This window comes from Leptonychotes weddellii, chromosome 3 (assembly GCF_054177405.1).
Source record: "Leptonychotes weddellii isolate Sample4059 chromosome 3, ASM5417740v2, whole genome shotgun sequence".
NCBI lineage: Eukaryota > Metazoa > Chordata > Mammalia > Carnivora > Phocidae > Leptonychotes > Leptonychotes weddellii.
Window position 1 is genome coordinate 7,840,442 of NC_138371.1, and position 13,756 is coordinate 7,854,197.

General features: G+C 42.9%; 1 protein-coding gene across 1 annotated transcript in view; it reads right to left on the reverse strand.

The window, feature by feature from the left end:
- Positions 1 to 646: 646 nt before the first annotated feature.
- CAB39 (calcium binding protein 39) overlaps positions 647 to 13,756 on the reverse strand; it is an 86,398-nt gene continuing 73,288 nt past the window's right edge. The window contains exons 6-9 of the mRNA XM_081813421.1: positions 11,243 to 11,302; positions 7,528 to 7,593; positions 3,793 to 3,936; positions 647 to 3,200 (exon numbers count right to left, since the gene is read on the reverse strand). Of these exons, the coding sequence (XP_081669547.1) occupies positions 3,012 to 3,200; positions 3,793 to 3,936; positions 7,528 to 7,593; positions 11,243 to 11,302 (459 nt within the window). The 3' untranslated portion in view covers positions 647 to 3,011. The remainder of the gene's footprint in view (positions 3,201 to 3,792; positions 3,937 to 7,527; positions 7,594 to 11,242; positions 11,303 to 13,756) is intronic.

Sequence of the window (13,756 nt, forward strand, 5' to 3'; positions counted from 1 at the left end):
ATCAGAGAAAGGGCAAAGTCACAAGTTCTGACCTTATGGGACCCTGTCACCTTTGGAGATGACAGACTGAACTGGAAGAGATAAATAAGATGTTGTTCACGTGAAGTGCTTTGGCAAGAACACGTCCCGTGCCATCCCCACAGAGAACAGCGGTCCCACGGACAGACCAAGGTTAAAATGAGAAGCGAGGACAGGGCTATGCCCCCTCAGCCCAGGCGGCCCGGGGACAGACGGTCGCTTCGGCGCTTCGGTGGCATTCTTGCCTTCACTGTAATCTCACCCTGTAATTTATACCCTCCTGCCCAGCGGTCCAGTTCTACCCTTGAGTGTTCACAATAAAAGGTCACAGAGCAATGGATGAAGGACCCGCTCCCCAAATCCTAGGGTCTAAAAAAGCCATCAAACAAGGGGTGACAATACTGAACTGTGAGAAGCAGGGCCAGGGAGCTGGGAGCCCCAGCACGTAAGGGAAAGTCGCATTCGACACCAAAAGTAGAACCTTGAATAGGAAAAAAGACTCGGAGAGGCATGTGTGTTAACTGTTTCCGGTTAGTTTGTGACAAGATTTGTGCTGGTGTTTCTCCTGACGGGGCTGTTCACAGGGACGCAAGTGCAACTACCTGTAAGACACCATAAAAACGGACAATGCTGTTTCTCCAAAATTTTATTTTCATTTAAATTACAGGGCCAGCCAGATATTCTGATAAGAAATTTACGTTTCCTCAGGAAAAAAGAAATGCTTTCATGGCATTGTTAACAACTGTATACATCTCCACCTTTTTTTTTTTTAAGGGTTAAAAATCACATTGAGTAACTGTAACGGACTTACATAAAATTAAACCTTTATAACACACAAAGAAACCACTTCCAGTATAGTAGTTTTGGTGATGTGAATATATTAAATGATCATAACTTCAAATGCAACTTTTCAACTTTGAATGTTTTCACATTTTTGTTAAAAAACAAAACCAAAACAGATCCCAATGCATCGGCGGCGTATGGGTTCTGACCGGCTGCACCCCCACTGCCTTCCACACGGGGGCGCCAGAGCCGTGAAGCCGCCGCCCAAGTGGAAGCTGGTTGGTTGGTTCAAGTTTGAAGAACCAGCTTGGCGCTTGGCAAGGAAACCTTTCTTCCACTTGGTTTAACTGATGTTTTCACGCTAAACCCAGATACCAAGCACGAGACCACGAGAACCAGAACGCTTCATCACGGTCACGTCTGCCGTTCCCTTCCTAAACATCTTGGATATTTTCATTTCGAGGAGCTTGGATCGCTTTCCATACTTCCGATAGAAAAACAGGAATTATTTTACACAGATTTTGGAAAAGACAGCCTCAGAAAACCAATTATAATGTAGGCTGCCTTTTTAATGGGATGGAATAAAACACATCTATGTTTCCTGGAGCTATTTTCCTCACTGGTATTCCTAGGAGGGTTGAAAACCTCATGCTTAAAACATCCACTGGGAGACTCATTTTGCTGGCTGATAAATAATTCAATTAGTGAGAGAGGCTAGCAAAGAGTAATTATATAAATTTCTTAATCAGCTACAGCCATGCTGAATTCAAACTGGCAAACTCTGATTTGTTAAGATGTTAGCTGTGATCTCTGTATCACTAAGATGAACAGATACCATTCTAGTAACTTTACACAGATATGTTCTAGGAGACATTGTTCTGCTGTGGTCACAGTAACAAAAAGTGGTGCAAAATCAGTTACTTCATAAATACTGATCATCTGCAGCATTAAGGAACAGGACATTAAAAAAAATAAATTTCCCCATAGGACACCTAGGACTAGGGACTCTTCTTTTCCTAAGAGAAGCCAAAGTTTTAATTATTCAGTTTCACAACTATTGTACTGGATTACTTACTCTAAGAAGGAAGAGGTGCTCTACAGAGGCTTCCCCCACATACGGAGAATCAGCAGTAATTTAGCATAATCGGGATCATCCGTATCTGGCAAACTCATGACTCATTTAAATGAATAAGGCCAATATCACGCAGGAAAGCGTAGCCGACTGACGGCTCCCCAGTAGGTAACTGAATACAAAGGATTGGTTTCCATTTTTTTCTTTTAATGCTGTGATACTTAAATGTTAAATCAGCATTTTCATGTGATCGGAAGTATTTCAATTACATATGAGCATTCATTTTTTTTTTTTTGCAAAAACTCAATATTAGGTAATAGTTACATACTAATACAGTAACATTCCTCTGCTGTACAAATTAAATCATTTAAAAGAAATGAGCATTCTAAGAATTATATACAAAAGAAACCTGTAAGCATTGTTGAAATGAAATGCAAGGTGTCACTGTTAGCTCTACTGGTGTAAAATACCTTCCAAAAAGTAAAATTAACAAATACCCTTCAACATATCCAGGTTTACAAGTCTCAAGAAAATCAAATGTCAAAAAATTCTAGAAAGCTGTGAAAAGCATATATACATTTTCCTTATGACCTTATGAAGCTTCACACCTTTGAGAAGTTGCTATCAATTTATTCGCACGTCAACTTTATCCACCCAAAAAGCTCACATCTTGGATACGGTTGCCCTCTGATTTCAAATGCAGCTCTGCTCCATCTTCCTTTAGTGAAGGCGTACAACCTTACCAAGAATCCACGCTCAGACCTTTAACAGAGATCAATGGAAACACGCAGGTTTAATCGGATAACAGCAATCCCCTTCTTCCCTACATCACACCACCATCTATACATCTGCCTTCGGGAACCTAGCCACGTTCAGAACTCCTACAGCAAACAGAGTCCTTGAACTCTGAAATGACACAAAGATCAAGAGAAAGTCCACGTGTGCTCTAGTGTGCAAGAAAGCAGCAGCTACGTTCTCCAACTTGGACTAAAAAAACAAAAAAGGTAAAAATGAAAAACCGTTCACTTAACAGCAGGTTAGCAGTAAAGTTCCTCATGAACCGATAAGAGCGCCTGATGCTGAATAGCTAACAGCAAATGCTGAATTTGGATTTAATATTTTAGATGTTGACTGGAAATTAGGCTTCTTGCTGAGCTGGTCTCTTCAAATCCCTGATCTGTTTAACTAAATAGGTCTTCTCATCGTTAAACTGTTCGTCCTCGGTCCTGTCATTCTGAAACTTGCTGAGGAACTCTATAAGTTTGGTCTGGTTCTTGAGGAGGATGTCTAGGATGGGCTGCGTCTTGTTGGGATTGGCTACAAACACCTGCATGGAGAGAAACTGGCATCAGTCACAGGGAAGAACGAGACCCCGGCCGCCGGCCGCAGTCAAGACACACTGCAGAAGCTTCTGCTTTGGAAGACCTCATTTTACAAGAGGGGTGGGTGTGAGAGGTGTGTGTGTATGTGGGGGGGGGATTATATGTTTCAGTCAAAAGGACTGACACATCCATTCATGCTCTGAAATTCAGTGGCTGGTATTAAATATAGACTGATTTTAGCATAAAATGAGCAGGAATTATTTCTGGGCACAGAAAGTCAGAATAGATTTTAAGTACTAAAACCTCCAAGAAAAGCATTAAAAAAATGGATTACCCTTTACCTTGTGATTAATAATATTCTATGCTGAAGATAAATGACATTCCTCTAAAATATACACTTTTCTTGTCCCTAGTCCAGATGATATACCCTGTTTCCAGGTATATTTTTGTTTAAATGTTAATACTACACAAATATGAATACTGACTGTTGGATCACTTAGATTACAAAAATGAGGTGAATACTATTTCAATAACTGGTAAATGAAATGAGATTAGCAACTCTAGAGGAAAATACTGTTTATGGTTCTAGTACTCTACCTTAAAAACGTGGAAGGCCTCAAACTGGATATTACGACTCTTGTCTCGTAGGAGATTCATCATTAATTTGAGGTTCTCTGGTTTACTGATGTACTTTGTCATAATTGTGAAGTTGTGTCTATCTAAGAGTAGTTCACCGAGAAGCTGAGAAGACATTTAAACAATTAACTCTTACATTATCATCAAGATTTCAAGGAAAACCAAAGTTTAAAAAAATAATTCACTTTATGATCATCATTGTTAAGCACAGAATATTAGCAGGTATTCAAAAGACCAATGAGCTGAACTCAAATTATGACTGAAAAGCTACTGAGTGCCCACCTACTTGCCGCTTGCTACTTGCACACTTAAGCCTTTCTTTTGGGAGTAAGTCTATGGGGAGTCCAACACTACTCTCTGCTTGGCCCAGAATCTGAAACTGTCAGAACCTACTCTTTAAATATGCATTTCCATTATCTCATTAAAAAAAAAAACTATCAAAGAAAATGGTCAGAAGGTAAGTTATTGATAATTCTTGTTTAACTACAAATCTTAGCTTAGTTAAAAAATTATTCTGGACTTCCCAGGACAGAGGGTTCCAGGTCCAAAGCTTCCATACACTTACCCTTAAGCTTGCCAAAGTTATGCTTTCATCATATCTGATTCAGGAAGGTTTATAAAAATGATTACTTCTCTGTTCTTTCTTCAGCAAAGTATCCTGAAGATACTCCAATTTTCTCTTAATAACTCCCCATCATCACTAATGACATCAATTAAGCTAAAAAAAAAAAAAAGCCTGTCTCCAGGGCTGAGTTCTAAAGAGTCCACTATTCCGTTTCAGTCCTTGGTTTTCAAATTGTCACTGCTTGCTCTAGTTTTATTTTCCCGAAACCAGCAGCCACCCCTTCATGTTGTCAGTTGTGGCCAACTTCTAGTCTGGGTCTAGCAGGCCTGCCGTGGGCTAGAGGTCGCGTTGCAGTCCTTGTGGCATCAGCCTGCGTGGGTTCAAATCCTGGCTCCCTGCTCTCTCTGTGAGCTATGCAACATTGGGCACATTATTTAATTTCCCTGTGCCCCAGTTTCATCAACCTGTGACAGTGGGAATGGAGAACAGGACCTACATCTCACGAGAGTGTAGTGAGGTCTGAGGGAAGCAAAATGTATGAATACAGTTATTCTGGATTAATTGCTTTGGTTAATTCCTTTCTGGACTCCTGGCTATGTTTTAGGTACTTGGAAGTTGCCAAACAACTGATCTCTAGATAAGCAACATGTCATCATATGAAATAAAAAATAACCTGATGTGCAGGAGAACGAATCTATTCTACTTAGGATTTATAATGAAATTAAAGGAAGATTTCAGAAGCTCAAGCTCAGGCTTCACATCAATCTGAATCACAAAATATACAACTTTTTTTTTAAGATTTTTATTTATTTATTTGAGAGAGAGAATGAGATAGAGAGAGCATGAGAGTGGGGAGGGTCAGAGGGAGAAGCAGACTCCCTGCTGAGCAGGGAGCCTGATGCGGGACTCGATCCAGGGACTCCAGGATCATGACCTGAGCTGAAGGCAGTCGCTTAACCAACTGAGCCACCCAGGCGCCCAAAATATACAACTTTTAAGGTAAGAAGCAACAGGTATTTACTCTTATGAAGACTCAAAAGTTACTATTAAGTATGTGAAGGTTTATCGCTTTACTGGTGTTCATTTTCTATCATAGAAACCAAGGAAATACTGAACAGGGCTCATTTGGTTATCTGGAGGAGGGTAACTGTTAATTCTTTATATTTCTTTAGACATAAAAATAAAAGTCTGAGGTCTTGCACAGGGAATACACATTAGCTGATAAAATAAATATAGGAATAATAAATGCCAATGTAGCTGCAAAAAGAGAAGTACAATTAAAATCCATTTTTAAAGTACCACTGGTTCCCAAATTGCTCCATGCATTCATGAGGTATTATGAAACTGCAGGAGCCAAAGACCAGCTTCGTGTCCATGACTAAGGTCTTGCAAATAGTGGTCTTAAACTTCTTTTTCATGGTGGCAATTCGTAAGTGGCAGAAAGGTCTTGAAAGCCCTTCTCCTTACCTAAGCAGCCCCCAAATTCAAAATTTGGTCAAAGTCTATTGATTTGCCAATAAACTACCCTGCTCCCCCTCCTGTGAAGAGGTATTGGCCCTGTAAGCTACTACTACCCTAGGTAATCCTGCCTGGCGTCCTCGACCTTGGAAGACGCTGGCTCTATCCCGCTGCTCGTATCTGTGTGATGCTGTGGAGACCTTGGCCCTCGGACAGAAAGGGGCTGCACAGGGCCACTTGACCGTGTGCAGAATCACAGGGGGGCCTACACTGTATCATGAATCTTATAAATGTATATTACATCACACCGATGTACAGGGAAGAAAATGTCCTTAAACAGCTGCAAGAGAAGTACCGCTCCCCACTCCCAAGATGAAAAGATTTATCTTCTCAGTGGCCATCGCCAGCCGGCACACCGGGAGAAGGGAGGAGGCAGAGGGCCCCGGGTGCTGGACCATGGGCCAGGCTGGGAGGCGAGGGCCAAACAGCAACAAGGAGTGGGAAGCGCCCCAGCCTGCCCGGACCATTTCAGCAGCAACACACTTCCAAACTGTGGCTATGATCGGTCCCCCACTGTAGGAGTTACAGCCTTAAGGGAAAAGGAAGTAGCTGGCCTGATGGAAAGGATTCTTTTGGAAATTTGGATGGTAGAGCATGTTCTCATCAAAGGACACAAAGTATAAAAGATGGCCCTGATGTCCTTTAGTCCATTCCCATAGAAAGATAAGGTCTTCACGAGTGATCTCCCCATGGCAAGAAGGGCAGCAGGAATGCAGTCCTGATCAAATGAATTCAGACAGCTCTGACAGGAAGAACTCCGAGCAGAGTAGAATTTAAAGTGGACATGGCAAAAAGTATAAATGGAATTAGGATTTTCCCCCTAAATCCTTTGTGATTTCCATCTATAGTTCCTGTCAGGACCACTTACTGACAGAGTGAGAGGTATGCTTTTATTAACTGCATTGAGAATTTTCTAGAGCAGAGGTCAGCAAATTTTCTGTAAAGGACCAGAGAGGAAATGTTTTTAGACTTTGCCAGCCATATGGTCTCTGCAGCAACCATTCAAATCTGCTGTTATCCTCTGAAACAGTCTCACATAATATGTAAATAAATGAATGTTATCTGTGTGCCAATAAATCTTTATTTACAAAAATAGCAGGGAGCTGGATTTGGCCCATGAGCTACAGTCTGCCAAACCCTGTTCCAGAGTTTTAAGTCTTAAATTTAAATTCCAAATGGAACTGTCCATATCCCAGGTTGATACAAAGCAGCCAAACCTGCCTGTGGTTCAAGGTTTCACTGCTCACGTCCCCTCCACACAACAAGCCTGTGCCGTCCCGGGGAGCACAACAGCTACTGGGCCTTCGTCTGGTTGAGGTAATTCTAAGTTTCAAAAACAGGCTTCCAAATGTAAAATACTGTATTGCTAAGAGGTAGAGACCTCTTCAAACTTCTGTATATTCCATTTTGGTATCCCTACCTACAGGCAGGTGGGCAGGTGCCCTGTGTAGACCACTGCTGAACTCCTTCCTTTCCACAAAAGTCTTGACCATGGACAAATATATTTTCCTCTCAAAGGTCTAAGACCCACACCAGCATATCTCCCTTTCCCCAAATATAAGTTTCAAACACAGGGTGAAGAGAAGTAAGCGACATGAAATAATCAGTCATACCTTGAGTGACTGTCTTTTTGTCACATAATTTTCTGAATGAAGTAACTTCTCATATTCACTGAAGAACTAAAACACAAGAAAACATGTATCAGGAGTTACATTTTTAAAGACTGGTAGAGAACATTAAAAAGCTGAGCACAAACTTTTTTTTTTTTTTTTTTTTTAAGATTTTGCTTATTTTGAAGAGAGTGAGAGAACGTGAGCAGAGAGAGGGGCAGTGGGAGAGGGAGAGTGACAAGCAGACTCCCTGCTGAGTGGGAAGCCCGTTGTGGGGCTTGATCCCAGGACCCTGAGACCGTGACCTGAGCCGAAGTTAGATGCTTAACCAACTAGCCACCCAGGCACCCTTGAGCATGAACTTCCAACACCACGAAGGCCACCAGCCGCCCTTCCATCTCACTTCCATCTTCCTCAGCGGCACTCAGAGATCCTCAGGGGTGCCTGAGGATGACCTCCAGGAGGAGGGCTCCTGGGACCGACCCTTGCCCAGCGCTAGACAGGCCCATACGGCTTAAATCTCGTATTCTTCTGTCATCCAAACTCCATATGCACAAACATAACTCCTACCCTCCAACTGTTTCTCAAGGTAGAGTCAGCTCTCATTTCTTGGTTCTAGAAAATTTCTATTTTTTTACAGTTCAGTGAGCCTGAAGCACAACCACAAAGAGAAAAGTTACCTGTTCCTTCAACGCATCAGGCAAAAGGTGAAAATAATTAAAAATAAAGGAGGAGAAATTCAGCGCTGTCAAATAGGTAGGTGTCCTAGAGAAGTTGGGACTTGGGCTCAATCTTGAATAATGGCAGCAATTTCATTTAGAAAAGGGGAGGAGAAAAGTATTCTTCAGAGATAAAAAGGGAAGGACACAGCATGGATGAAGACTGGAGAATGCACAATGTGACATACTTAGGAAGTGACACGTGTCCACTAGATTTACAAAATGGTGCTCACTGACAAGCGTGGTGTCACCGGCATGGTAAGGAGAAGCCCATCAAAGCAGGAGGGACACACAGGGGCCAAGGCCACACTCGCTGAAGCTGTTGGCGCCTACACTTTACCATGGGTCCTTACCCGCCAGAATCATCTGTGACTGAGCAGGCATTAGCAAACTGCTGCTCTGGGGCCAAATTGAGCCCGCCACCTGTTTTTATAAATAAAGCTTTGTTGAACACAGCCACGCTCATTCACGTATTGTAAATAAGTCTGTTTATGTGTTGTCTATGGTTGCTTTCTCCAACACAGGAGACAGGAGAATCAACAGAGACTGCATGGCCAGGAAGCCTCAAGTATTTACTATCTGGCCCGTTACAGAAAAGGTTTTCTGACCCCTGCTTTAGAGCTAACTCAGAACATATGCTTATCTCTAGGCAGAGGTGGGATGGCAGACTTCTTCTTCAGAGAAGGATGTTAACCCGACTTTCTCCTCAAAGGATCATCCAACCCAACGATCCAAACAACTGGATCTGCCTTTAATCAGTAACACGGAATATGTACCCCTCAAGTTCTTGACAGAAAATGCAGGTTAAGATTTTTTGCTGCCCAATTTTTAGGATAAGCTTAGGTGCAAGAGATTATCCTGACGGAGGACTGGCTGAAGAGTGCACGTGTAGTCCATGTGCTCCCCCGGGGATGTCGGATCTCCTCCCTGGGTTAGGAATATGGGGCGAGGACAGGCACCGCTGGGGCTCCTCGAAGATCTGCTCTCGGGGAATTAACTACACTTCAGTTCAGCATTTCAGTCACCTTGAGGGCTGCATCCACTACATGCCACTCTGATCGAATTCCCCCGGGAATGCCAACAGGGGAAATATGTTTTGTTTTACAGGTGTTGCCATTTTTTTAACGGATTCTGTTTCTCTCTCTGCTTCTGGTTATTAGAAAGCTCAGGGCCCAAGTGTGCAGGACTTCAGATGACGAAGTCTTGTGTAATCGCACCCCCTGGCTCCTCGCTCACCTTCTCACTCCCTGAGATCTGACCACACGGTCTACACACTTCTGTTAGCTGCCTCACATAAATTTTCCTAAAATCCTCTTAACCAATGTCATCCATCAGTAACATGTAGGAAAGTATTTTACTACAAAACTAACTGATGCCACTGTTCGTTTGAATCTTCAGGGGGCTTTAAACTAAGATACCGGTATGTTAGGTCAGAGAATCCCTGAGACCAGGCAGAAACACGATCCGCCGACAATTCCTAGCTGCGTACTGCGTTCCAGGCGCTGCTGTCGTGCGCGCGACACACACATTCTTAGTAATCCTCACAACAACCCACGACAACAGCGACGGTGCTATTACAAGCCTTCTTTTAGGGCTGAGGATTCGAAGGCAGAGAGTGAACGAAGGCAGCCACCCAAGGTGGGGCTGGGACTTGAAGCCAGACTCCAGGCAACCTGGTGCCGAAGCCCACGCTTCTAACTGCTGTAGAAAGGCAGCCCTGAGATGCCCGTGCTCCCACTTTAAACCAATGCACATGCAAAGAAATGTACCATATCCAAATGGAAAATTAAAAAAAACTGATGACCAGCAATGTTTAAGCCACTCGTGAGGCCTTCCATGAGGGATTTCCTATGTACTCAGCATTGCGTGATGGATGTTACCGAGTGGGAGGGAGAGAGGAGCACAAAAGAGTTCAAAAGCGCAGATTTTGCCTCTGAGAATCTTACAATTTAGTTGAACAGCAACTAAACAGTGAACGACGAAGTATTAACAGTGTGTGCCCAGGATTCAGAAATTCAAACGACTAGTGCAAGAATGAAAACCTAAGCCAGATCTCATGGCTTAGGAATTTTAAGTGGGCTGTTATTATCCTAGCTTCTCTCAGCGAGCCCATCGTGTTGGGGACAGCATGACAGTTAAACCAGTGTGGCCTAAGGAGGCGCTGGTGGGCGCGGTGGGGAGCAGAGCCCAGGGCACTGTAGCCTGCTGCGCGCATCAAGGGCACTCAGGATTGTTTACAGACTTCTGGGAGTTCTAGTACCAGGCAGTGTGACAATGGCTCAACCTGGAAGGGACCTTACTACTGGGCTAGTCCAGTGCCCTCACTTTATAAGGAGGACGGACGTCTGAGTCCCCCAGAGGTAACGGCCTTGGTCATGGCCACCAGCAGGCAGCAGCAGGGCAGGAGCAGAGCCCCCCCAGCCTAATGCTCTTCTCACCCTCAGGGTCACCCCCCCTTCTCTCTCCTGGAAGCAACAGGAATGTCAACAACTGATGGAAAGGAAGGGAGAGTTAAGTCATCTTAACTGTATATTGTCTTTCGGCAACAAAGCACTTTTATTTCCTCCCCTAAAGCAAGAAAAGATGCAAAGGGTAGTGTGTCAATCAAAAAGATAAAATTCTGCTTCTGACCAAGTTAACACTCTATACCTCATTTCAGTAGAGAAATGATTATAGTACCATTTAAAACCATTACATATGCAAAAAAAGTATCTGGCATAAAAATCTAACTTAAATCTTTCATTTCTGGTACAAGACTTACTATTTATTTATTTGAGAGAGAGAGAAAGAGAGAGAGAGCATGTGCGTGAGCAGGGCAGAGGGAGAGGGAGAGAAAGAGAGAGGCTCCACACTCAGCAAGGACAGAGCCTGACGTAGGGCTCGATCTCATGACCCTGAGATCATGACCTGAGCTGAAATCAAGAGTTGGATGCTTAACCGACTGGGCCACCCAGGCGCCCCCAAACTTACAATATTAAGGTAGTATTTCATATACTTACTTTATCATAATGTTGTTCCAAAAATTCTGCACTGAGCAACTTATGTCTTGTAAGTAAATCCTAGAGAAAGAAAATACATTATTTTACAGTTGTTCTGCATTCAAGTTCTTTTAGAAAAGAGAATCCTAAAACATGCCACGCCATTTTACTGGATAAAAACTGTTGTTAAAAATCACTATACTTAAAAACATTTGAACATGAATTATACTGAAATGTTGATTCTAGGTAAGAGCGAATCAAATCGTTAACAATTTGAAACTGTGATTATAATGATTGTGATTAGTCACAGGTCTACAGATCTTAGAAGGAAAAATTTAAAAACAAACAAATTCAAAGAAAGGGAATAAAGCAATAAAGTGAAATAAAAGTAAATGATTATGGTAAAATGTCAAATAAAATACGGCTCCTGGTGGAGAAAGAGGAAATTTCTTTCATTAGAAAAAGTATTGGAGGTTCCATTTTCTTCCTCCTAAATTCTGTTACATTCAGTTTCATATCTAATGCAATCTTTTTTTCAGGGGCAGAATGTTTTAAAAAACCCCACCATGTTAAAAACATTAGCTCCTCAGTAAGCAGACTAATGCTGCAAAAATGTAGACTCAAACATCAGAATGTCCTAGAATCCAAGTTCGCATGACTACAAAGTAGAGCTTATGCCTCACCATATGGCTGTCCCAGGATACAACTCAAGGGTCATTCATTCAGAAAATATCTACTATGTGCCAGGTGAAGTTCTAGGTGCTGGGGCTACAAAGACAAAAAATGTGGTCCCGGCCTTTAAGAACCTGCAAGTCAGCAACGAACTAGCCTTGGTCTCACCAGGTGGAAAAGAGAATGGGAACATGTGACAGCAGAAATGGTCAGTCACTACTTGGTGAATTACTGAATACAATTCCTTTACAGCCACCTACTGGAGAGCTTAGTGCCAATAATCCCCGTTCTCCGAACCAACTCTCCTTGTTCTCTTAGCTGTTTATGTTTGAGTGGCCCAGGTCGCGATGAACTAGTGTTTCCTGAAGTATGTCCAAGTGTAATGCCGGTCCTAAGAAACGCTCTAGGAAAAATATTCACTATATTATATATCCACGGTCAAACACATGTGGAAAGCGCTACGGCTCTGGTTCCCTCGTGGGGACCTGGCAGGCCTGGAGAAATCCTGCAGGGAGCTCTTCCGTCGCCTACCGTGTGACTGCCCTTCCCTGAAAGGCCTTCCTCACACAGGCTTTCCCCTTGGCCTAGCTAACTACCACCTTTGAACCTTGCTCCCACATCACTGCCATAGAGAAGCCTTCCAGACTGGTCACCAGCACCAAAGCATGGACAGAGTTGTCTTTATGTCTGTGGGACTATCTGATTACCATCTCTCTCATGCTAGACTGTAAGTTCTGTAAATATTATGGTCATGTCTATTTTTACTAATCTTTGAATCCCCAGCACCCATGCAGTGCCCAGCACATAGTAAGAGCTTAATATTTAATAAATAAATGAATGAACCAACAAAATCAGGGAACAGGTTTGGGAAAAGATCACATCTAGCAATCTTCAAAGTATGCTTTTAAGAAGGCTTCTAACTCCACCCCAAAGATTTACAGGTGTTCAAACTGCTGGATAGGGTATGCATTATAGGCCCAGGAAAAGACCTAATTTTTTCCAAATCCCCCTTGGGGATTAAATCGACAAAATTAGGAAACCTGAAGTTTGAGCATCCTCAAGAAGCCGGAAAAGAAATGCTATGAAGCTTCCCCATGTGGGGCAGGAGATGGGGGGGTGAAAAGGAGAATTTATATTACCGTAGCATATTGGCCCACGGGTGTTAGCTATTAGGGAGAGAGGTACACAAGACCTTGAAGGGAATGTATCAAGGATGCTTGTTAAAGGCACTTCCTCCTTCTATATGCTACCGTCAACTGTTTATGGTGGTCCCCCCCTGTGTAGGAGCCTCAAGGGCAGGGGTCTGCCTGGTTCACTGTTGAACCTCAGCACCTACAGAACGGTGCCTGGCACAGGACTGGCACTCAGGCTTGTGGAGTGAGCTGAATGAACAAATTAATAAGCGAATTAAGGGATTAGTGTGTCAGGATCCATGCAAATCTAAGTGTCATTTCTTTTTTTTGTGTGGCTAAGTCATTCTGGAGACCAATATAAGGAAGTACAGTGAAAGGAACCCAGTGTTCACTGCTCTGCCATAATCTGACAGAAGAGAATGACGAAGGTGGGGATCTTAAAGACAACGGCTCTCAACTGGGGTTGATATTAGGGACAGGGAGGTAGAAAATATTGCTCAGAAAGCAAAAGTCCTAAATACGTGGTGCAATAGATTTTTACTGAAGTTTTGAGTAAGGGAAGTACTCTGAAGGCTGGATCTCAAATAGCAGCAAGAGCCTCATAGTTGGGCCACACAGGAAAAGTGGGGACCTCTAACATCTCCCCTCTAGGAAAGATTCTATTACCATTTGGTTTCAAGAGACCAGGAAACCCCTGTCAATCTAGGAATCAAATCTCAATGACCTTGGG